The following is a 26845-nucleotide window of genomic DNA, read 5'->3' on the forward strand; positions in this document are numbered from 1 at the left end:
TAAAAATACTTTGACTTTAGAGGAAACTGATATTCTGGCTTGCCTCCTGTAATATGGTGCATTGGTGTTCTTCCTTCACAAATCAGGATGCAGACCTCTAAATGACTGACACAGTAAAAGCCAATTATTTCAGTTTTAGAATTACTTAAAGTGCTTGACTTTTAGGTAATTTTAAAGGATAGAAACATTAAATTTTTCCCTGGTGTACAAATTTACTAAAATGGCAGAAATGTTGAGGCTGTGTATGTTGCTTTTGTTTTGTCTGTTTACCACGATAAAATTTTACGTTTTTCTTTAGGTTGTGACAAAGACCTTTCATGGTGCAGGCTTGGTTGTTCCAGTAGATAAAAATGATGTTGGGTACAGAGAGCTCCCTGAAACAGACGGTAATATATTTCTTACGCAAACACATGCATATGTGACTATGTGCTTATATATGTGAAGGAAGGTTTTTCTTATATTGAAAATTAGGTATATACATATGCCTTTTGTGAGAGTCACCAGACCTAGTGATAAAGGTTTTAGGGTCAGTCAGGCCTGAATTAAAACTGGGTTTGTAGCTATTGTAACCTTATGCAAATTATTTAACCTCACTAAACCTTGTCTTTTTTTAATCTGTAAAATGGTTAATAATGGTGAATACTATTTATAGAAGTGTTTGGGGTGTAAGATTATGTAAGGTGCTTAGTGCAGTGCTTGCTTTATAGTGCTTAAAATATGGTATTTATAAAAGCTTAAGGAATTTTAACCTAGGTTACTTTTTCTAAACTATTTCAGAACCTTTGACATTAGGCAACATACAAAATAGTAATTATTGAAATAGTATGTTTTTGTATATTCCTTTGTGAAAATTTTTTCGTGTGTATACAAGACTACTTATCATTCAGAAGCCCAAGATCCTGAACTATTTCATCTAAGTATAAAAACACTTTGAAAACGGACTATTCGTACACAAAATCTAATTACTGCTGTGGTGAGAAAAGAATAAAATTACTTCTCAACTCTTTCCCCACCCCTTTATTCCCTCTTCCTTTGACTATCCCCATTGGCATTCCCTTATTTACCATCCTGTTCCAGGGAGGATAAAACTTAGAAGTCAAAATTAGCACTTCCTCAAGGAATAACCAAGTATTTCTGCCCAGCATATATAATATTTGGCCATCCATTTTTTAAAACATAATCAACCAGCCTCGGCTGATTACATATGTAGCCCACATTCTATTTGTTAGACAGGCTGATCTGTCCCACTGCCCCACATCTCCTTCCTGAGGCCAGAGGTAATCATTCTCATGGGAAAAGTGGGTAGGCTCTAGCTGCTTTCTGTTCAGTCTTCTGCTTATACTCCTCTTCTGCATACCAGTCCATTCGAACCTTTAACAAGCAGAATAACTCTTGTTTGAGAAAGGCTGAGTATACTTGTTAGTCTCTCAAACTTCAGGGATGGTGGGTATTAAATTGTGCTTTGGAATAAACCCTGTTATCCCGTCCTGGTTGTGGTTCTAGGGTTTTATGTCCAAGATCATTTTTATCTTTGCTTTTTCTAACGTTCTACATATTAGATCCTTCTCTGGCTTAATTACTTTTGAGTGAGTAGTGGTAGCAAGACAAAGTTAAGGACCTAACATCATCCTGCTCCTGCCAGTGTTGTTTGCTGGAGGTATAATTGACAGGTGGTTTGTTAATACGTGACATTCTTCAGCAAATCACGATATTCATATTCCAAAGTTAAAAGCCCTAGTATGTCTTTACCACCCCTTGATAGTCCTTATACTATATATATGAATCTTAATAATGTAGAACAGGGTAAAAAAGAGTGAATTTTGTCTATTTGGATTTTTTTAAAAAATCCAACTCCTAATGTAGACTAGCCCAGGAGTGGGCTACATGTGATCTGCTGCTATATTCTTTTTTTTCCAACTATTTAAAACTGGAGAAAATCTTAGCTTAAGGGAAGTTAAAAAATCGGGTGGGCCAGATTTGGCCATTGTTTGCCAGTCCCTGGACTACCCTACTGAACATTGTTGAAAATTAATAAAATCAAGATTCCAACTAGATCCATTGTGAAATAGTCACACTTTGCCAATGCAAGAAATCACTTTGTTAAGCCATTGTTATGCTTGAAGCTTAAGTAGAAATATTGGAAAACTGCTGTTCTAAATTACAGTGCCAGCCATGGTTACATCAGCTGTGTGAAGAGTTCTATGAAGATAAAAACCAGCGTATGGTCTTTTTACCTTGAAGATGGTTATAATCTTTTAATATCATTGATTCCTTTTAGCCAACCTCAAGAGAATTTGCAAGACAATTGTTGAGGCACCGAGTGATGAGGAGAGACTAAAATCTTTCGCTCCCATTCAGGAAATGATAACTTTTGTACAGTTTGCTAATGATGAATGTGATTATGGCATGGGGCTTGAGTTGGGAATGGACCTCTTCTGTTATGGTTCACACGTAAGTAAAGAAATCACCACCAAACCCTCCCTCCTGTCCCCCACTCCCACATACTCATGCACACACATTATATCTGCAAGTTCTAACATATCTAGGATAGGAGATATATTTTAAAAGGAACTCTTTGAAGTGATTTTTAAGCAGATGTTCTATAAATATTTATTTGACATTCATCTTGTATTCTGGCAAAGGAGAATAACCAAGATTATTTGCCTTCAGGTTTACCTTAAAGTGGTTTTACTTGTTAGACATATTATTGGGATATACATGTGTATGAGTATGTCCGCACACTATTCCTAGGGCTCCATTTCATTTTCTATTATTGGGGGGCGGGGGGGGGGAGTATTTCTGCCTGTGTTTATTTCTAGATGAAGAGTAAATACTATTTTAAAATTGACTTTATTTAAAATACGAGATGCTACTGTATCATTAACTATTTGCTCATTAAATAGGGAAAACCTGCTTAACAGTTAAGTCAGTACTTATTCAACTGCACTTGCCTCAAGGTCAAAGAAGCAATAAGGTGTGTTTCTTGGGTTAAACTGGTTTTAAATCATACACTAAAAAGCTGTGTATGATTGGGCAATTTTCCCAACACCTGTGTATGTCTCCTTACTTATAAAACGTCTGAACACATGCACAGAGACCATTTAATTCTTATTTAACCTACGGTGTCACCTACAAAGCACAGAGAGGTAAACCATCTTACTCAGGCTCATATAGGCAGTCTGATTCTAGAGTCGGTGTCTAAATCAGGAATTCCCAAACTGTAAAGTACATAGGAATCACTTGAGATATTATTAAAATGAAAACTGTTTTAGTAGATCTGAAGTGAGGCCTGAGATGCTGCAGTTCTGACATGTTCCCAGGTGGTGGTAATGCTGCTACTCTACAGACCACACTCTGAGAAGCAAGACTAAACCAGCAGCTAACTTTAGCTGCATCAGAATCATCTGCAGGGCTGTTCAAACACAGATTGGTGCACCCCTGCAAGTTTGACTGAGTTCTTGGGTGGGTCCTGAGAATTTACATTCTGACAAGATAACCAGGTCAGGCTGATGTCACTGGTTAGGGCAGTCTAATCTGAGAACTCTGCTCTAAACCACATTATTGCCTCTCTCATATATGGTTATCAGAATAATCAAAATGTTTAACAGCCTGAATGACAGTCCTTGGCCAGCCAGAATATTGCTTTGCCTGCCAGAAAATATGAACCAGCTTAATAGGAAATGGGATTGTTGAGAATTAAATAAGAATATATGAAAAGGTTTATTAGCACAGTATTTAGCACATAGTAAGTGCTAATAAATGTTTATCAACAAAAGCGTTGCCAGTTTTTCTTCTACTATATATGCAAGAGCAGTAGTCTAAGTCACTTGATAAACCTAAGGCAGTGACTGAAGGATGAAGGGGTTACAAGATGGTGGGAGGGAGAGAGGAGGAATTTGAAGATAAAGAGAAGTGATTTAAAAGCTCCCATTATCAACAAAGGAAAATGATTAAAAACTGGTGGGGATATATTGAAGAAGCATTTGAGCATTAGGAGCAAAACAAACAAAAAAAAACACATTGCTAACCCTTACCTAAGGATATAGGGAAGCATAACTTTGTTTTTTTTTTCTGAATTTTCTTTACGATATACCGTTTTTTAGAGCTACAAGATTACCCCTTGGACAGAAAGCCAGGTGTCTCAAAATTCACTGTCCTAATCAATTGAGAAAGCAGCTAAAATGATTTGGGGAGTATGCTTTCTTAAACAAGTGCTTTTTCAATTTATTTTCTGTTACTAGATCTTCTGCTGTATTCTCTGCTTAATATTTATTTTTATTTTTCAGTATTTTCATAAAGTTGCTGGCCAGCTTTTACCTCTTGCATATAATCTGTTGAAGAGGAATCTCTTCGCAGAAATTATTGAAGATCATCTGGCAAACAGAAGTAAAGAGGACATAGACCAACTTGCAGCATGAGTGAGAGTTGGCTTTGGTATACAGTATTTTAAAGCATTAGTATTAAACTTGGGATTTGTTTTTAAAGGAATACAGAAAATAAATTGATGGAAACATTTACTAAACCTTTTCTCTCTTCTGGACTGGTTTTCTTTTTCATGTGCAAATAAATGGCAGTCAAATCATCTAAATAGTAAGGCCCTAAACACATTCAAAACAAAGTCATCTTCTAATAGGTCACAGGAAGCCACTGCCTAATGCCTGTGGATAACTAGACTGTCCTCTCCTCCCAAGGAGTCATGGTTCAGTATTTAAGATGGGCAACTAAGAATCTGAATTAATAACAGCTGTAGTTTTAAGGACTGGTTTTATGGGAGATGGGGAAGGCAAGTCATGACACTGTACCCAGCACTTTCCCAAAGTGTCTGACCCCGGACCTAACAAAACTTAATTTTAACAATATCTCCAGGTGACTCATTGGTATTCTCCCCACAACTAGTCCAGTTATCCCATTAGGAATATTCTTTAAAACAATTCTCCTTTGACTCAGTCTATATTTGCTAATCAATCTAATATAGTATATTGATATATAGTTTAATACAATATATGAATCAGTATACCATTTAGATTTTAATTTTCCATTTTCATTTACTTCACTGGATCTCCAGTACAGATCTGTAGATAGCTGTATTTTACCAGATTAAGGTCCTCCTTAAATCTGACAAAATGGCCTTTACCTTAAAAAGAGCAAAGCATGAAATGCAAAATAGCAAACTTTGTGGATTAGACTTAAGAGTCTACAAGCTCTTTCCCCTTCATAAGAAGTTCAAGATAGAAATGCCCTCAAGTCATCTATTTTTAGCCCTCAAATTTTATAGAAGATTGACTTGACTTACCCAAGTAACTCTTGAATAGTCTCCAAAATTACTTACTTTGTCAACTGTGTCCTTAAAACAGATTTGAGATACTGAATCCTTTTGATAAAAGGTATGAGTAAATTATTAAAAGGAAACACTTCTAGTTAAGATTTTTGAGTAGCATGCCTCATCTCCAGTTACGCTGTAAGCTTTTTAAGAACATTTATTTTATATGAGTATATGTCCCCCTCAGTAACATAAACCATTGAATATATGTGTGCTGGAGAAAATATACAACCATGAAGACCGGTTTCATTTTAACTCAAGTTGGTCATGTTGCTGCCCATCAATCCTACTACTTTTACATTTTTCTTCAAACATGCAACACCTTCCCCCATCCTCAGTTTATTCTGAGAAAACAGAAGCAATCAAAATAACTTCCACAAAATCTAACCACACTACTAACTACCCATTCCTCATCCCTATGAATGTTGCTTAATGTTTCACTCTGTGCCCGAGATGCCACCCCTCTCCGCTCTCTCAGATTGTCAACTTTTCCTTAAGCATTCCCATCAGCAACAAAAGCTATAATATCCTGGATCTTAAAACACTATCACAGTTCCCTTTTTGGAAAAACTCAGGAAGAATAATAGCTGCCTTCAATTCCTTCCAATCTCTGTCAGACATACTCTAACCAGGCTTTTGCTTGATTCCTTTGAAACTACTTTGATCAAAGTTATGTTATCTCCATGTTAGCCAAATTTCAGTCTTCATTCACCTATCAGAAACACCTAACAGTTGATCCTCCTTTAAACTATTATTCATTTGGCTTAGGGGACTACCTGTCTCTAGATGGCACCACTCTCCCTCCACCTTACCTCACTGGCTGCTCTCATGCTGGCTCATCTCAAGTCTAAACATACATATGCATCAATGCTCAGTCCTTTTCCATCTACTTGATCCCATGGTGACCTCATCCTGTCCCAGGATGATACCTCCCATAATTTTTTGATCTCTCAGGCTGGACTTGAGAGCTTCTCATGAACTTGAGTCTAATATATGCAACTGCCTACTTGATTTTCCCACCTGAAAGTCTAAAAGGCATTTAAAACTTAATGTCTGAAACCAAAAGTCCTCTGTACAAATCTATTCTTCCTGAAGTCTTTCCCAATTCAGGCGTGGCTGTTCCATTGTTCTGTAGTTACTCACCAAAAACCCTGGAGACATCCCTACTCCTCTCATTGCACATTCAATCCGTCAGCAAATCCTGTCTATTCCACTTTCAAAAAGTCTAGAATCCAACCACTTTCACAGCCTCCACCAGCTCTAGTCAGGTTCAAGCCCCTATCATGTCTTAACTTGATTATTTCTAGAGCCATCCAACTAGTTTACCTGCTTCCACCCTAACTCTCCTATTATCTACTCCCAACAAAATCACCAGAAAAATCAAGGTAAGTCAGATTATGTCACTTTCTGCCTCACTGGCTTCCCATTTTATTCAAAATAAAAGCCAAATTCCTACACTCCCAACCTTTTTATCTTCTACCCTTTTCCCCTTCAGCCACAGTGACCGAATTGGTGTTCCTTGTACCTATCAGGATGTTTGCCTATATTATTTCCTCTTCTAGGAATTCTTTTCACAGATAACTGTATGATTCCCTCACTTTCTTTAGGTTTCTGCTCAAATGTCATCTTATCCCTGAGGCCTTCTTTGATCACCCTCCAAAAAAAAACAGCATCTTCCCCAGTACTTATTTTTTTTTCTCCATTAGAATTTTTGTCTGCTTCATGTATGCCAAAAACAATGTGTGGCACATAGGAATCATTTTTAAAAATCTGCTGAATTAATTTTTTATATTTATCACCATCTGACATACTATGTATCTGTCTCTTTCACTACTGGAATGTAAGCTTCAAGAACATAGAATAATGCCTAGCACTCAGTAAGTGTTCAATAAATACTTAGTGAATGATCAAATGAAACGAATGATGTATCCTGGAATTTTTTAGTCAAGTGTTTTCCTTTTTACTAAAAGTTTAATATTAGAATATTATGAAAATCTTTTAACAATTCAAATGTTACCACCTCCTTTTAGACAGTTCTATTAGCAAATATCCAAGGTATTTAAAAAAAATGTAAATAATGTACATTTTCCCTTCATGCAAATAGCATAATTTTTCTTTTAAATTAAAAAAAAAAATCATGTGTTTGAAAGTAAACAAATTTTTCTGCAAACCTGCAGCTGACAAGTTGGAGGCTCTAACTATTGCTAGTAGTATGTGCATCCTGTTCAATCCAGATCTATTCCTTTGTTGCTCCTTGCTTGCAAAGTACAGAAATGGCTTTGTAACCTGAGGGAAGCTTTATATATATCACCCCTTTGAGGCTGCATGTACCAGGCATATTGGCCTACACTGCATAGAGCAGCAGTAAAAATGAGAAGACTGTTACAGATATAATTAAAGGCCAAACCACACATTGTCATATAGATTTTAATAGATATTCTGATTAACTCATCACAGTAATCATTTTTACTGTAATGATATGCAGCTTTACTACACTAGTATAAATAAAAACAGATAAATACAGCTCTAGGCAACATCACAGATTAACAAACTAAGCATTCTTCATGAACCAAAACTGAAAACAGTAATTAATAAGAGATGCTGACACCCTTGCCCATTCCCTTCACACCTTACACCCTTGCCCATTCTCATCATACCTCCTCAAAAAAGGGTACTCAAATAAGGCGCTCCACTTATTATATTGGTCAATTAATTTGCCAATTAGCCAGGCACATATATTTCATGGTCTCCACTATTTCACAGTTTGATTAAAAAGCAGACACACCTCATTGTATCAAGAAAAAGTGGACCAGATAGTAATACCAAAGAAAATCACTGAATGCATAAAAATACGGCACTTGTCCTGTATTTGAGTAAGACACATCAGGGATAGAAATATACCAAGAAAATTAATAGCCACCTTGAATATCCACCCTGAAATGTCAGTCTCTGAAGCAGGATGGGCAATGAAAAGAGGACCTGAAATCAAAACGGAAACATGAAAAATAAAACCCATGAGAACTTTAATGTTATAAAGCTATCTGCAAAGAACTTTGTTTCTCTTTGAAGCCTTGTAACTGAAGACCAAGCAATTCAATATTCAATAGCCAATGCTGAGGAATTCATATTCTAAAAGTGCCTTGCACAATGAAAATATACGTAAGACAAGCTGGAGATAAGATATATTGAACCATCATTTAGAAATTTCATTCTGGATGGTTAAATAAACTTTGAAGAGGTCATTAAGAAAACGTGAAGTCTGCTAAAGGGTGGGGAAGTAATTGGAACAAAATACTAATTTTAGGCAGATAGCAAAACTAAGAATGTTCCAAGAAATTCCTAAAATTTTTTCAGCTTTCAATTGTCATTCTAATATGGCTTCATGATCTTATAAATCTTCAAGATCTTACAGATCTTATGGGATTTTACAGATACATTATCACTAACTATGAAGTGAAGAATCACTTCCAGAATGTAAAAACAGCTCATTGCCAGTTGTTTCAGAAAATGCCTGTCTGCAAAAATTCATTTTTCTACCAAAAATGCATAATCACAGAATATTGAGGCCAGTCCTTCAAGTAAACTGCCTTTGCCGATTAAGACCATGTTTAAGACAGACGTTCCCCCGCCCCCAAAAAAATCCCAAACATACCTCATTACATTTTCAACTCATTCTGTAAAAATGTGTACCGTGAATAATCAATCACTGAACACTTATGGATGTGACATACCCAAAGACTCAAAGGTTATGTTCAGATTAAAATTTTAACAGCTACCTTTGCAATTTTATTGTTTTCATTTTTTTTTTTTCAAAAAAGGTTAACTCTTATTTAACTTTTGGTTTTAATCTGCAAAGTGATTTGTAATATTTCAACTTTCCAGTTAATGAGTCAAAATGGACAGGTCAGAAGACATAATCCAGGGGATGGCAGTGAAAGATCAGAAAAAGGTTTGTGTACACACTGGATCATAGAGAAATAATCGCGACTTCTTTTAACACCCTTGTTTTTCCCACTGTAAACTTTGTTTACACCTCTGTATTTGTAAGTCTGAATTACTCTATAAAAACACATTAAAAAGGTAAAATTATTTAAGTGAGATATTAACTGATCTGTATTTTATAAACTTTAATCCATAAAAATATAAATAAGAATGGTAAATTTTTAAGAAAAGAAATATACATTTAGTGCAAGTTATGAATTACAATTCTTCTTCAGTGTCAGCAGTAAAATATTTTGGGGAAAGAGAAAAAAAAAGATCTAACTTCAAGAAAAAAATTCCAGTGTTTAAACATGCAATTAATACCAGATACTGCTAAACAGAATACTTCCTTCTCTTCACTGTCAAAGCATCAGCATTTTGTTTCCGTATGCTGAACAGTACTTGTATATCATAGTAGTTTTAGAAGTACAAAATATGCATAAGACCAGGTAACATTATTCATAAGGTCTGAGAGGAAAAAAAAAACAAACAAAAAGATGTTTATCCTTACAAGTCAGGTTTCATTATAGATTCTGAACCACACAGCACACAAGCTGAGAGATTTCATTCACACTTCAAGATTTTACCTAGTTGATCAGCCTTTGTTGTGGCACATGTGACAGCTCCAAGCATTTAGTGATGGTACAAACTACATGGTTAATGGCACGAGAAACACTCCCTTCTTGTAATAAAACCTCAGTAATATCACAGTACATCTCAATATGAGAAAGACTGCTTCAAAAAGGTTCACCAATTTAAAGAGGCTTTGTTACAGAGAGAGAGAAAGAGAGAGAGAGGGTGAAGGAGAAAGAAAAGCTTCTGGAATGTAGAAAGGTAATGCTTAACTATACAATTCATGAATTAAACAGAACAGTTTTGATTTAAAAAGGGCAAGACCTTGCAGTCTTATAGATGGCTCAATTCAAAGTAATCCCTCCAGAAACAGGGACTGATAACGCGTCTTTGCGATGTTGGAGTGACAGGCCAGGTGCTCCGGTGTCCTCTCCTTTGAAGCTCAAGCCTGCACTATCACAGCACATCCTCAGCTGAATGCATCCAGTGCAGAACAGGAGTTGATTGGCCGCTCTCAGAGGGGGAAATACCTCACTCATTTCCTTCTCTCTCTGCTTTCCCTCCCCAAACAACTCCTCCATTCCACCAGCATTATTTGCAAACTGTGTTGCAAAAGCCTGGCTTTTTTTTTTTTTTTTTTTTTTTTTTTTTTTTTTTTTAGGAGAAAAATAAGTAGACGACTCTCGCAGGTTACAGAGTTGTGCTATGCAACAAATGAACTTCCTCTTCTGCCTCCTCTCTCTCCTCATCTACGGGATTCAGTTGAACATTACTGAGGCGGGGTCTTGGTTTGCCGTCTGGGCCATATGACGGAGGATATCTTTTTTTGTTATAATGCCAAGGAGGCGCCTGAAAGGGATAAACAGAAGACAGCTATTAAAATAAAATGGGGAAAAAAGTAAATTTATAGCTAAATCCTTTTGTTGACAGGAATAGAGCAAAGCAAGCAGCCTGATTTTGTATTTTCAAAAAGTATTTTATTGGTAAAGATAATGAAATTATCCAGCAACCATCTTTTGATATAAAAATTATTATGGTCACTAATGATAGTACTATGTCCTTTCGCTGACTCTCATTGAAGCAGAGCTATTTTGATTACTGCATGCCAACAAAAAAGTAACAAAAAAATGGGAGGATATATGAACAAGAAATGATGCCGATCCTGTTTGAGAAGGAAAATTCATTCCCATCACATCAAGAAAGCAGTAAAATGTCTGATGACGAAATCCCTTCGATATTCTACTTATTAAAAATGAAAATTAACTTAAAAAAATAATTTAGGGATTACCTAGTTGTATGCAGAAGCTTCATGAAAGCACATACAATTGAGATCAAATGGTCAACACAGAACTTGAATCACAAACTTCAGAACCTCAAGAACCATAGGATAACCCAAGTTTCTAGTACACTCATCAATGTTTCCTCTTTTGATTTTAGCCAAAAAAGGTTAAGATACAGTGCTTTTATGAAAGTCTTAGTTGTTAATGCTTACATTAAAAGACAAATGAAAATTCAAGAAGTGGTCCTAAAAGGTTATTATAGGAGAAGCACAAAGCAGAATGAATGAGTAGCTACTTATTATTCTGGTTAGTAGTTTTTTAAAAAAGGATGCATGAAACACTTGTGAAATATTAGCATACAACAGGAATACATAATCAGTTATGTACTAAATAAACTGGGACAGGTTTTATATAGGTATGACAATTGCAGGGCAAAATAATTACAGGCAGTAATTGCTAGAGCCAGACAATTTTTAGGTTATAATTCAAAATTTATCTTTAGTCATGAAACCATTAGGACATTAAGCCAGTTAAAACAAATGCATATGACCAGTAAAAGCTGTTTACAGCATTCTAGAAGCATCATACAAAATGGGCACACATATCACATATTCTAGGAACGATTCCTAATGAAATGGCAAGACATACATTATTGACTTTGAAAGTATGCAGGGTATAGCATAAAAAGAACTAAAGCTACGATCACACACACACACACACACACACACATACATACACACATATATATGTATATACATATATACACACATACATATGTACACATTACACTCTAGTGTGCCCATAAAAAAATCCATTTAACTGTCAGCAATTTGAACATTGCTAAGCTCGGTTAAGATCATTTATGAGCTTAGATTTATCACAAGATTACCACGCAGTTAGCAAACATTAAAAAAAACAGAGTTTGGGGTGACAGGGTAGACATTTTAACCAGTCAAGTGTCTTGTGAGACCAGTATAACTGCTAAGGTAGAGACAGATATATGGTGTTTACTTTAAAAATGTCCAATAATATTTACTCATTCAACTATTAAACTCTTTACAGTTCTTAAATTGCACCTAATGATTTTGATGAGAGAGTTCAACTTTTGCTTACTTCCTATGAAAGAATTTCACATATATCTAAATTTTTCTTACAGATATATTTATGAGACATAAATGTAATTGGCAGCATGTAGGATTTTTTGTTCAGCAGGTATCTGGGAAAGAGAGAACTGAACAGTTCACAAGTTTCATGCTTCCTGACTTCTAAGGTATCTAATGAGGAGATCTGATATATCTAATCACCAACGGCTCGACGTGCTGCTTTAGTTGCTCGAGATGCTCTAATATGTTCTTCTTTGTGATGATCCCCAAGACAATCCTGAAACAGATGTTATGCTAATAACTGTGAGAAATAAAATTAAAAGAGGTTCCAATCATAACAATAAAAATGAGAGAAAAAAATAAAAACATGAACCAGAAGAATGCTTTTAATGAACCTCAGAAAAATAAAAATGAAAATGATTTGAAGTCCCAGGTGCCATTTGCATAAATTCTACTGACTTTCAAAAGTGACAAGCTACTATTTTAAAATACTGGTGAGTGGTTTTCCTTTTTAAATTAAAAATCAAAATTAAAAAAAAAAAGTTCACAATGAAGATGACTATAAAGTACAAAAAATATTAATACACAACTATAAAATTCTGAAATTTAATTTCACTTTCAGTGTTCCTTCCTCCGAGGAAAATATTTTTCTAATACCTGAAATGTCACAATGCAGCAGCTGTCATCTAGATCTACCTCAACAGTGAAAAAGTAGGAGGCTTAGCCTTTATTGCCTATGAGGAGACTTAAGAAATCCCTTGGATTTTACTATTATTTAGAATTAAAATTAAAGGTAATGTGCACTAAATTAATTTCAGTTACTGTATTAGCAAGCTCTGCCAAATCACAAGGTACACAATGAGAAAAAAGACAATTTTTTTAAGGACCAAATGGCAATTTTAAAGATTTACAAAGCAATGTTCATATTTACAAAGTAACAGCCCTAAAAAAGAGGACATACTTATATTTTCTCTCTCTAGCTAATGAAGAAGAGTGATTTGAGAATAATAAAGCCAGATTCAGTGCCGCTTTATTAATTTCAGGAAGTACAAATAAACTTAATGTGAAATGTGACTCATTTAAAGAATAATTTGCTGTTTCCTTGTAGGCTAACAAATAATTATGTAATAGTTAACAGAGCATGACCCAACAGTTTCCCAAACTATGCTCCAAGAAACTAGTCTCAAAAGATTTTCCCTCTTTCCTCCATTAAAAAAAAAAAAGGTTTCATATTCAAATAAGTTTGGAAAATTATGTTTCCTATTATCCTGTCTGAGAATAAAATAATATGAACATTTTATAAGTTCTGAGAAGTTCCACAGTATAGAAACCTCAACTGTATATAATCTGATACTTTCCTAACTTAAATGATCACAAAACTCATTTTGAGCAATGCCTATTAACATCCTACTAGTTCTACCAAGACTGAAACATTTTGAGAAATTCTAATTAAAATTAAAATGTGGGACATCTAATAGTAACATCATTAAATTTTACAGACACACTTTCCCCTTATCTCTCTGTTCTCATTTTCTCTTTGCATCCAAGGTACTAGATTTGTTCTGTCTCCTTCCCCAGTTATTTCCCACCTCTAAGGACACAGTATAAACTATTAAATATTAGCAATTGCCCAGAACTTCATACTCCACACTAAAAACCTGATGATATGATTTCTTTTCTGGGTTTAAATCATTCCTTACACACTTCAAAGAACAAATTCCAAAAGCCGCCACGCCAAATGATCTGTTCCCTTTCTACATCTATCAATCTATTTTCTTTATAGGACGGAAATAAGCAAACTATAATGGAGGCACCCATCAACCCAAGCTTATAAACAGGCTGTATCAGGTAAGATTTTAATTAACTATCTTCCCTGTCCCGCTTCATTATTTTTATACTTTCTTTTAAGTAGTTTCCTTTCCAATATCTGTGCTGCCCAAAACCTGGGAACTGATGAGCAAAATGAAATATGGTAATTAATCTATATAGCTTTGTGATCATAGATAATCATAACTAGAGAATGACATTTATATTTGGTAGTACATAAAAGAACATACTATGCCAGGCAATGAGAATAACTCAAAGAAAGTAAAAGTTTATAACACCTCCGCTTAGCTTCCAACTGAGCCATTTATAATTTAAAAAGCCCAAGAACAAGTAAAGCTTCACAAAGAGTTGCTCCATTTAACATGTGTTTATTAAGTTTTTAAACAGTGAAGTTTGGTACCATTTTTTAAAAAATTAAACGTTAAACTAAAAAAAAAAAATGTTTTACTACATACATCTCTTTTCCAGTCAATATCTATACTATTAAATAATTCCAAACTCCTTGCCCTTAATCCAGAGCTTTAACCCTTTTATGATTTATTTCATATTACCTAGTTATTTTACCTGGTTAGCACGGCAAAAACGTTTACTCTAATGGATCTAATACTCTAGCTTTATATTTCTATTTCTAACCCAATACAGTCTAATATTGTCTAAGAAAATGGCAGTAGTTTAAGAAATCGCAAAGGAAGATATATTCTCTCAGCCAATTACAGAATAAAACAGTAGCAAGCTATTGGGTTTTAAACTTAGAAACACATTTGATTCCCTGATATCCGACTTACTAACCTCGTGGACAAATTATTAAACCTCTTTGAGCTCAATTACTATATCAGTCAAGTCTGGATACTGCCACCTACTCTGTGGAGGGGCTGCAAAGTTAAATTAGAAACATGGAGAAGGTGTTCAATAAATAAATTTGCTTCCTTTCTGTTCTTTCCTCCTTTCTTCTCTAGATAGGGGCCATGTATTTTGTACAAAATATTGTTTTAAAAAACTTGCTATGATTCTCTAAGTGTTTCTTAGTGTTTCTCTAAGTATGTCTCTTGGTATTTTAACCAGCTTCACACTGTGCATGCAGTGTAAGCATAATTCAAAAACTCCCTTTGTTTCTCATTTCAAGCCTTTCTGTTATAAGCTTTTAGGTGAAACAATGTTCTTAATTATGTCAACTAGGAACAGCAATAGAATTGGGGGAAAAGGGACTAGAGAGAACAGGTGGGGAAACAGATCCCAGGACCAGGAATGGAGGGAGCAGTGGCAATGAAGGGGCATGTCTGTCAAGGCATACTGTGCATTACGTCTCCACAATCTCTGTGACATCAGCCAAACAAAACTTTCCTCAACTCCTTTTTGGGAGAAACACTGGCGGTTTATGTGTAAGGGGAAGAAAAATAAATTCATCAATTTATCTATTTTAAATACATGAGTATTTATTTGTCATTAGCAGTTTATGTAAAAGATTTGTGAATGCAGAAGGTAGAAAACAAAGAATTTGCCAAAGGAGGTTTTCAGCTGTCACAAATTTCATTTAATCTTATGTTAATGCCCTCATTACATGATAAAATGAATAATGGCTGAAACAGTAAATAGCAAAATATCTATAAAGTTATTACTGCACTAGAAATATATATCCTAAAAATGAAATACTTACAAACGGGAACAGGTCTTTGCAGTGCTCCCTCCAGGTGAGGCCCGCGTGTGGGAGACGTTCAGCATCTCTTTGCCAATTTTGAAGTGTTGCCGACAAATGTCACCTTATATTTTGGCAAAGACTGGGCAGCTAACTTTTTTCTTATTCTTTGTGAGTGTGCAACTGGGTGACTGATCCTGTATTCATAACCATACTAAAAGACAGGCTTTCCCTCTTGGGAGCTGATTACACTCTTCTCTAATAACTGCATATGAATTCCACTAAAAAGGATAAAAAACTCTGGTAAGTGAACTGATTTCTCTGACCAAACTTACCCATTGTGAGTTACAAGGCACTGCCTCAGACCCAGCTTTCGGAAAATATCGACCACGATCTCCATTGGGGTGTGATCTGTCACTGTGAAAGGGCTCATGTCAAGGATGCTGCGAAGCTTCAAGGGCCGAGGACTTTCTGCCGGAAGAGATGGGGTGTGCTGTGCAAAACACACACGAGAACTGCCCACGATACCTTCTTGTTTTTTTCTGGCACTTTCTGAAAAGAGACAGAGAAGGCCAAAAATTAAAAATTGATAGGTTTGTTTTAGGTGTTTTAAAGGCAACCTTCTTATTCAGAGATTAAAAAAATAAATAAATGTATCCCATGACTTTCGGTCCTTTCATATTTTCCTATCTTCTTAATCAAGAAAGGAATCGACTGAAAGTCATTTAGCAACTTCTTATATTTGACAGAATTAGAATCCACCAGCAACAAATCATCTTCGTGCAAATATGTTATTTTGGGTATAATTATATCATGGTACACTTTTCTTTACTGGGCCTTAAGTTGTTTTCTAACTTTGAGGGATAAGGAAGCATGTTTGGATGTGGGATCTTGAAACCTGCACACATCACAGGAATCCATCATGGAATAACACTTGCCTGTACTGCCACTTATTCTGCATTAGAGGCAGCATGAAAGAGAGCTTCATCCTTTCTTTGACTATGTTCTGTACTCTACTGCTATGAATTAGCTAGTTCTTCCTCTTTTCTAATGTTAAAGTTTAATTTTGTAGGTAAGTCATGAGCATTAACAGGTGGGCTGAAACTACAATTATGTACATAATGGGAACAGACTGACTTTTAGATTCTATTTCTAAAGGCTAAGTGTGCTCTCTATTGTGCTCTGCCTCAAATCCTTCTGTCCTGCCTACTTCCGCCTTTGAAAGTGCTAAATAAGAAGTGGCAAAGATGCAGAAAACTGCAAAGAAAGAATAGAGACCACAAACAAGAAGGAAAATCATTAAATGGAGAAAATACAAAAATAAAATAGTCAGCTTTATGTTTCTATTTTTAGTAAGTATTCAAAACTGTGTGTATAAATATGGAATTTGGTAAATTGAACATATTTTGAACAATAATGAATTTGGCTACAAAAACAGTTAAGTCAAAAGAATAAGCATCAGCCTTAAACTGAGAAACAGATAAACATACAGCTCATAAACAAATACTGCAATGCTTTTGACTTCTGACCACCAAAGCCTTATTTAACTGTGTTGTAACACATTCAAGTAGGAAGGCACGAAGTGAAGTTCTAATGGTTAAAACTTACTAAATCACCTTAAAAGCATGATCAAAACATGGAAAAGAAGGAAATCCATTAGCAACTGACATAAGTGATTTTTGGAAAATGCTGTGAATGGTGGAATATAAATACTGTTAGCCTGTAGGACAGACGTTCTGAGTTAAAACTAACTCCAATTATCAGTCTTAAACACCTTAAAATAACACGTTATATCATCAATGAAAATATGCTGAGACTCTTTAAATAAGCATTTAATGGCAAGACAATTTTAGAAAATGTTAGAAAAAATAATTAACCTGATTTCTTTATTTATATTAGAACGTTCCTTTGATATACAAGGCACAAGGCTTGTGAACACCTGGCTTGACTTAAATTTGTCATTTTAAGACTACCAATTTTATATAAATACAATAATTATTTTAACAAGCATCATTTATTGAACACTTACTAAGTGCAAAGACATCTTGCACTTAGTTTATTTTTTTTTTGAAAAAACAATTTTTTGAATGTCATTCATTCAAAGGCCTTTGAAGCAGAAAACATCCTAATTTTCATTTTCTGATAAGATTCACTTTTTTAAAGTATGCATGCAGACATAGAGTTATACTTCCAGAGAATGGGAATGGTTCTTTTCTAACATAAAATTTCCTAAAGTAAAAATAAATTTTACCTCTAATCTTTAATACAATATTAAGTCTTTTTTTTTTCCTCTGAAATTTTTAGGCTTCATCTTTCCTATTTGTGTTAATACACTCTCAAGGGCTTAACTTCTCAAAACTCATCAAAAAAGAAAGACACAAAGGCTGTCCCCTTCATTTTTGACTGTGTGAAACCGGGTAGTGGCAGATTCCAAAAACATTCCGCAGGGTTCTGGAACACTTGCATTAGTTTTAGAAAGCAAAAAAGTCTCTAAATTAATAAAATGGCATTTCAATTAAGTGAGCAGGTATAAAGTTTAACTACTACTAACAGATAAACCAAAGGCTAGTCCACTTACGGTTGTATTACTAAGTAATTTAAACTCTATTTCAAGGTCTAAAGTTGATAATACTGTTATAGGAGGGGAAACTTTAAGCAAATAAAGTACTTTATTCTGAATGAAAGTACTTTATTCTGAATGAAAGATCTTGAGGGGATAGGAGAAAAGAACAAAAGCAAAAACAAAAAAAACAAAAAAAATCTGTCATTTGTGACATGTACTTTTCAATATGTCAATGACATTAATGTTTTCATACACTGAGTCACCCTGTAAAACTTACAGCTCTTATTACATAACTAGAAACGAATGAGTATACTTTTATACCTGAAGGTGGAAAATAGGAAAGATGATTCAATTTCAGTATATGTGCGCTGCAGAAGCGAACACAGGAAAGATGATTCAACTCACGCTATTAATATAATATGAAATATGCTTCATTTTAAATAAATCTGTGAAACATTCAGCCTCAGTTTTATATACTGACTCAAAAGTGCAGGAGGAAATGTCTCTCCATTTTGACTAAACTTTAACATAGTAAACTGTCATTCACTGCTTGTGGATATATATGGTTTAACCACTACTCAGCGCAATTTGAAAATGTCTTACAAAATTACAAATGTGCCTACTCTCCGATCTAACAATTCCACTTCTAATAATTTTCATAAATTTTCACATAGGCGAAACATCAAATGTACAAATATATAAGGCAGCAATTTTTATAATAGCAAAGATTGGAAATATCTTAAATGTCCATCATTGGGGAAGTGATTTTTAAAAAATCATGATGTATCCCCATGGTACACCTACTCAACAGAATACTATGCAGCCATAAAAAATATATAATGAAGAAACTCCACAGGCTGATTTGGGAAGATATCCAGGAAGACATTATTCAGTGAAAAAAACAAAACCAAGGTATAGCACATGTAATGGATAGCATGATACAATATGTTTAAAAAGAGGAAAACACACAAACACACACACATATAAGTAAGCAAAGACTATAAAATACATAAGAAACCATGGAGATGGCTACCTACAGAGAGTTAAAGAGGTCATGGGTGATATTTTTCATTATATATTTTTACTTGAATTTGAACTATGTGAATGTACATCCACACAAAAACCTCTTTTAAAACTAAACCTCTTTTAAAAATGAAATAACATTAAAATGCAGAGTTTATAAATAAATTTGGGGAAAAATGTTCTTTTAAAATCTTGTTTTCCCATCTCTGAATATGGTATCTAGCTCGCCACTTACGAAAGCATTCTTTTTTGTCCTTTAATTAAGTTGTTTACATATTATACACATATAGAAAACCTAATGTACCGGTATATTTTTTTCCCCATTCAAAAACTTAAACTTTACAAAAATAAGTGAGTAACTATTTAAGATGTGTTCAAAAGTCATCATGAGACCAAGATTTCTGATTACGTCACTTGATATCTCACATATCTGAAGCATCACTGTTCCCTTAAATTGACATATCTGTTGACCCAATAATCTATTTCTCAAGAGAGTAACAAAACTAAATAATATATCCACAGAGTCAGTGGGAGCGTGAATAATTCCTAACTTTACCACTTCCTTAATCTTTTTTAAAACCTGGCCTTCTTCCTTTAAATGTCAATGTCAGTTCCAAAATTTTGATCTTTTTCCTTACCTGGCTATAATTAAAACCTAAATAATGGTAATCTAAACAATAAAAGTTTTCTCTGACTGTAGGTTTGGCCATGGTAATGGCTTAGAAGCTGAACCACTTGAGGAGAGCCAAATCTGTCCACATGCTTTGCCCACTCTGGCAACTACTGTTCTGTCACCTAAATCAAAACTTGGAATGACAGGATTGTTAGTCTTTGCCAACTAAATAGAATATTTCCTTTCCTTCTTTTTGCTTTAATATTAAGCTTTTGTAAATTGAGAGTTTCCAGTTTGATTTGGTAAATACTCCCCCCATCTACACAGTCTAGTCTTCCCTCTTCAAATGGCACATGAATTGAAATATTTCACAATTTTTTTGCAGTGGCCGCAGAGATAACTTGGAAAGGAAATGACAAGCTCACAGGAGTGACTTTCAGAGACAGGCCAAATGCCTGACATTTTCAGCTCAGTCAAAGAAATGGCTTAATGAAAATATCCTCTACCACCTTCGGGGGCTGGGAAGAGCAGTCATATTGTATAGAAAAGGACTACTGGCCTCCTCATATTGAAGGACTAGAAAGTAAGGGGAAACATTAATTTTGGAAGAACACAATTGCTCCCTTCCCAGAAGAAGTTTATCTCCAAGAAATATCACATCATGGTTAATGCCTGTAAAGGAATTTTCAGGAATGTCAGCACAAAATACAACAGGACTTACATACTTTTTCAATCTGGGATTTGACCAAAAATAAAATCTCAATGATTTTTTTTCACTTTAAACTATGTATTACAAGTTAATATTGCAAACCTAAATCCCAAAACTAAAAAGGCAAAACCGTGTGAATCAGATATGAAGCAGACCAATAAAGATTGAACTTTCAATAACTTGCATTCAAATAAGCCAATTAGCTGGATGCCCTGGCACTTGCAAAGGCTTTATATTACATGCTATTAGGAATAATATCAACTTAACAAGGCTTATCTGAATGGGAAAAGAAGACTCTGACTCCAGTCTCTTATAACAATGCCAAAGCAAAGATAAAACGATGCTCAGCAGGAAAACAATCTATGGAAGTATAAACTCCTTTCCTAAAGAACTTAAGACTTTAAGGGACAAAAAACACACCCTGTGTCCCTCTCAACACAACCAACTAAATTTTATCCCTTTCCTTTCTTCCAGAAATCTATGCTATATCTGTATCTATCTACCTAGATATATACCGATAGATATAGATAGGTGTGTATATTTTTTTAAAAAGGTACCTATTGCAATTGTCAGGTCTCTTCTGAGGGCAAATCCCACCAATCTCTGAGATTCTTTTGACATTATGACAGGAAAGCCATTGTAGCTGGTTTCATTAATCATGTTTTCTATATCATCCACTGTCATATTGTCCTGTGTCAGGACAGCTAAAGGAGGATCGTTCCTTCGAGGTCTCATGACGTCAGCAGCCAGAGTGGTATGAGTGAATTCTTCCTTTGCATCCAAGAAAGGGTATCCATTTAACCGAATGTGCGCTTCATAAATGCCTTCCCTGCCAAAGGCATCTCCAACCCATTTACTGGTCATTACTGCAGCCATAAGGGGAACAATATATTCCAAACCTCCAGTAAGCTCAAAAACAATAACCACCAGGGACACAGTCATCCTTGTCACACCACCTGAAAAAATAAGCATCATTGGTCAGGAAAGACTGGATCCTCATCAAAACATGCTAGTAAAACATTTTGCACTAGGCAGTTGAAAACAACTTGTAAAGAGAACTTACCAAATTATCACTATTTTAATAAGATCTAGAGAAACACCAATCTTTTTTATAACACAGAAGACTTTTTTGCTTCATATAAAAAAAGCACAACTGGCCAGCTAAAATAAGTTTGCCATTTTCGATTTATTGCTATAGCAAAGACATTTCACCCATATAAAAGCTTATCATTAATTCTTAAAGAATTTGGTGAAGCACATCACAGTTATCTTCTTTACTATCAGTTTACAAATTAAATTCATATGTGGGTAGAATATTAATTTAGCACACTTCTCTAAATTTTTTCAAAATGGGTAAAATACTTTGACACCTTGTGATTTGTTAGCAGTGTAATATTCATCCCCCTTAGAAAACTCATCTACTCATTTACCCAAATCATCATTCTGAACTATCATCTCTGTGTGGATGCCTCCCGCACAGCTCTCCAGCTACCGCTACATTTGCCCCACATCTCCGACTATGCACGCCTTGTCTTATTATGCTTGTCTCTTTTTCCTGTAAAAAGACTTCAGATGACCACTGTCCCAGAACACACCACACACTTAAAACCAAACTCCTCCTCTTCTCCCAGAGGGCTCCCCATTCCAACTTCCCTGACTGCAACACTAGGTACCACATTCTTCCTGACAACCTCGTAGTCATCATTTTTGCTTCAACCCTTCACTTTATCCTAACATCTAGACTCTCACCCAGTCCTATTTGATTTGCTCTGCAAAATATCTATCTATGGGTCCCTTTCTCAGTATTCACACCATTATCAACCTAGTCAAGACCCTCGAGACTTTGGTCCTTAATTTTAATACTATTTTATCTCACCTCCTTGACTTTAGGCCCCATTACGTTCGATCCACTATCTAAGCCATGTTTCCAGGTTTCTCTTTCCTAAGTGATACTTTCATCATGTTGCTCCTTAGCTCAAGAACTTACCAGGGCTCACTATTCAATGCAGATATTTTGCTTTTCATTAAAACAGTAGTTACCATTCTCATTTTGCTATAAATGCATCTGAGATTTACCAGGAAGGCTGGTAAAGAAGTCTTTTACTGAGGCTGAAAACAAATCACCGCAGAGCCCAAAGTAAAGCTATTCTGCAGCTTTGCTAGAATGCCAATCTTAGGAAGCAGGCTACAGTTGGTATAGGTAAGTCAAGATCCTTGACAATGAAAAAACCAAAAATCTCCTTGGACAGGATTCAAATTAAGCCTATGAGATGTTTTCCATCATAAAGCATTACATGACATTAAAAAGATGCTATTATTAAATTTTTGCATTAACAAATGTTGAGAGACAGGTAAAATGAAAACTAGCACTGTGTAATACAATATAATAGTAGCACTGTCTTATTTCTGTTAAAACATTCTCTTCCTCTGTCCTGTACCTTCTTCCCCTTCACCTCGCCCTAACAATTAAGCATGAACACTCCCTCACTCACTCTTTTCTCTCTCAGATACACGAGCATCCAGACACAGTGACATTACCTAAGCATGCAGCAGCACCAACCATGGCATAAAGACCAGGGGTAATGCAATCGGCCCCAACCTCACACCACTCCTTAAAGATAAACCAATCGTGGTGGTAATATGCGAGCTGCTCCACTGCAATCCCCACAATCCTCCCTGCGATTGCTCCAATGGCCATGCTGGGGATGAACAAGCCTGATGGAACCTATAACGAAAACAGAGTGTTTAATAAGGCAGGATGCTTAAAATGGAATTCTTTCTAACACTTTTGAGTCTTTATACATATCAAAATCTTAGTACATTAAAAGTTGACCAAAATCATGTCATAATAATATTTTAACAATTCCATGACTTCGGTTACAAAGTAACAAACCACATTCTCTAGGCCAAAGAGAAAATAAATAGAGTTTTTTATCCTTTAACTCAGGGGTTCCTAATGATAGTCCCTAACAAAATTTTCATTAGTCCATGGGGAACTGTGGAAGAAAAAAAAAATAAAAGGACAGTATGAAGCATTTTTCATAACTCTAAGTCAATTCAATTCAAAGTGATTTAGTTATGAAAAATGTCCTTTACTCCAAGTTTATGTCCTTCCTACGTATTTGTTGTTCATCAAATGATAGAACTAGTAGATGGTATTCCTCTTAAGTGGTACAATGTAAAGTGAGTGATCTCATCAGGTCCCCCAATAATTTCTTAGTGATTGTGTGTGTGTGTATCTCAAATTTAATAAAGATAATGGGAATAGTAAGCATCTTATACAAGATCATTTAAAGACTATTAAAAGTCTAACAACAGCTCTAAACCATTCTGGATACGAAACAAGCCTAGCACAAAGTGATGGCACACTGAAGGTGTATCAGGATCATTAAATGCATATCCAAACAGAAGTAATCGAACATTTTACACTCTCCTGCCAACCAGGATCCCTCAGGCAGAGTGGAAGGTAATGGGAGACTTAACAAAGGCCTGCCAATTGCCTCTGGCTTTCTATAGTTCACCCAATGGTGACAAAGTTGGGCTTTACAAAAAAAACTTACTGTAGAAATGAGAGCTTTAACAAATCCTTTAAATAAATTAAAGGAAAAAAAGTAAAATTTCAAGGTTTTTCTATTATTTAACTCTTATACACAGTGAACTAAACATGAAGGATGACTGAAAAAAAGATCATATTTTAAAACACCACCCAATTTCATTGAAATTAAGCAGTTATTCCACATAATGTACATCTGTGAAAGTACATTATCACTAGAGAACATTAACTATTATATGAACTATAAGTGCAATAATTTAAAGAACAAGGATTAGCTGACATCTGATTCCCTACATATATCACTGACAGATTCATATACTAGAATTATATTTATTGGCAAACACTAATTAACAAATGTTATTCTCACTTCTGTAAATTCAAAAGAAGCAATAAGGCCTTAAATCTTTGGTGTTCATGGGCCTTTTCAAGTGTCTTTTCAAGCTAACACACTACAGGGATATGGTAAGGCAAAATAATGGCTCTCCAAAGATATATCTTGTTACATTACATGGCAAGGAGGAATTAAGGTTACAGACAGAATGAAGGTTGTTAACCAGTTGACCTTCAAACAGATTATCATCCTAGATTACCTGGCTGGGCTCAGAGTAATAATAAAGGTGTTTTAAATGTGGAAGAACGATTTAGAAGAGTTAGTGTTAGAATGATGAGATAAAAGATTTGACCAGCCATTGCTGGCTTTGAAGATGAAAGAAGGGGGCCATGAGCCAAGGCATGTGACTGGCCTATAGAAGGCTGAAAAGGGCAAAAAAAAAAAAAAAAAAGTGGACTTACCCCTAGGACCTCCATAAATCCCTGTGAACACCCTGATATTAGCCCAGGGAGACCCATTTTGGACTTCTGGTCTCCAGAACTATATTTGTGTGATTTTAAGCCACTAGGTTTGTGGTAATTTATTATAGCAGGAATAGGAAACTAACATAAATGGTTTTGAAGCATAATCATGGATTCTCTGACATTCCTCCCACTAAGAGGTAGAGTGTACGTCCCCACCCCCTGAACCTGGGTGGTCTTTGTGGCTGCCTAGACAATGGAATGCAACAGAAGGCAAGCTGCATGGCTTCTTTGGCTAGGTTAGGAATGGTCCTCTTGGGATACTTGCTTTAGGAATCCTGAGCTATCATGTTAGAAATCTAACTACCCTGAGGCCACCATGCTGGAAAAACCATAGAGAAATAGATGTTCTAGGAGCCCAGATGTTCTAGTTCCGATTGCTTGAATCTTCTCAGCCCAGGTGCCAGACAAATGAACATCTATGAGCTGACCAGTCCTAGCTGTGTCTGATGACAACTGTACTAGACACCAAACAAAACATGCCCAGCTAAGTATTTCCTAAATCACTGACCAATATCAAGAGCAAAATAAGTAGTTACCTTAAGCTTCTGTTTTGGGGTAATTTGTTACAAAGCAACAGATACCATGCTCGACAACATAATCTAAGGAATTTTTTTTCATTACTTAAAATTAAACCCAACAGATAAAAATGTTCCAGCCTACATTTATAAAACCACCTTTAGATAAAAATTTCATTTCTCATTCTACATGTTTTGAATATGCCAAGATTACTTACATATCACCCCACATCAGCACTTACCTTGATACCAAAAGTGAACACTGTCATTATGATTTTAAATATGAGTGCTAAGCATAACTGCCATATAGCTGAATATACTCCAAGGCCTGCTGGACGATCAGGGATATCATCAACAATTTTACTGGCATTCATGTCATTTCTGTAGTCACAAAGAGAAGAGGATTCCAGAGGACCGCAGTCTGTAAAAAGCTCTTTAATCAGTTCACTGGTGTTGAGCCTGGTATATGGATTAGGGAAGGCTATCACAGCAGTAATGGCTGCAACGATAATGACTTCAAGAACAGGATACTTTCCAAATTTGGTGGATTTGCGTCGACGACACCAGGCAATATTTGCCCTAATGAAAAAGGCTCCCCAGAGCCCTCCAAATACCCCGAGGAGAATAAAAGGAAACAGTTCAAAAAGGTACCATGGTGTATGATACTCCACGTAAAAAAGGACCAGACGGCTATTACCAAATGGATTAATAGATCTCAAAACAAACGCAGCCACTAAAGCAGCAAAAAATGATCTCCATAAAGTTTTAAGAGGAAAATAATAGCTAACCTAAAAAAAAAAAGGAAGAAAAATTAATGCTATAATTTTATAAGATATTTCTGACAGGTTATAACTTGGATGGTAAATAGTATAGCTCTAAATTTTGCTGCAAATAGAATTTAATTGTAATGGATTTTATCATGGAAAGAAAAATACTGATGTTTTTATTAACTTGACTATCATACCAGTATACATTCACAATATGAACTGGTCATAAATGTCTAATAATTATTTAAAATACCTAGCATTGTTTTATTTTCAACATGAATTTCAATTCCAATTCAATCTTAATAGTTAAGAATAAATATACTGGCACCAACTCATGTTAGCTCAAAAAGAACTATTTAATTTACCTCTTCTATTTAAGTAGAAAAGAGAAAAGAGCACGAATAACTGGAAAACTTTTTCTGTTTTCTAGTCATATTTTTGTGTAAAAGTATAAAAGTCTTAAGGACCAAAAAGAAAAGAAAAATAAAATATTCCACTGAAGCAACTAAAATTATCTCCTTAAACATCAA

At 35.2% G+C, this 26845-nt stretch overlaps 2 protein-coding genes across 5 annotated transcripts in view; one reads left to right on the plus strand and one right to left on the minus strand.

Annotated features, from left to right (window-relative positions):
- LOC105292160 (histone PARylation factor 1) overlaps positions 1-4522 on the plus strand; it is a 22836-nt gene extending 18314 nt beyond the window's left edge. Inside the window, exons 6-8 of the mRNA XM_011360272.2 lie at positions 299-386; positions 2279-2451; positions 4287-4522. Of these exons, the coding sequence (XP_011358574.1) occupies positions 299-386; positions 2279-2451; positions 4287-4418 (393 nt within the window). The 3' untranslated portion in view covers positions 4419-4522. The remainder of the gene's footprint in view (positions 1-298; positions 387-2278; positions 2452-4286) is intronic.
- Positions 4523-7731: 3209 nt separating this feature from the next.
- Positions 7732-26845, minus strand: part of CLCN3 (chloride voltage-gated channel 3) — a 78205-nt gene continuing 59091 nt past the window's right edge. For 2 of the 4 annotated variants that reach the window (XM_011360275.2, XM_023530728.1), the window contains 6 exons: positions 25791-26336; positions 23164-23350; positions 21183-21581; positions 16053-16269; positions 12459-12534; positions 7732-10723 (listed from right to left, as the gene is read on the minus strand). In XM_011360275.2, the coding sequence (XP_011358577.1) occupies positions 10565-10723; positions 12459-12534; positions 16053-16269; positions 21183-21581; positions 23164-23350; positions 25791-26336 (1584 nt within the window). In that variant the 3' untranslated portion in view covers positions 7732-10564. The remainder of the gene's footprint in view (positions 10724-12458; positions 12535-16052; positions 16270-21182; positions 21582-23163; positions 23351-25790; positions 26337-26845) is intronic. The other 2 variants (XM_011360273.2, XM_011360274.2) reach the window with 1 other exon arrangement.

Source organism: Pteropus vampyrus, unplaced genomic scaffold (genome assembly GCF_000151845.1).
Source record: "Pteropus vampyrus isolate Shadow unplaced genomic scaffold, Pvam_2.0 Scaffold53, whole genome shotgun sequence".
Lineage (NCBI taxonomy): Eukaryota > Metazoa > Chordata > Mammalia > Chiroptera > Pteropodidae > Pteropus > Pteropus vampyrus.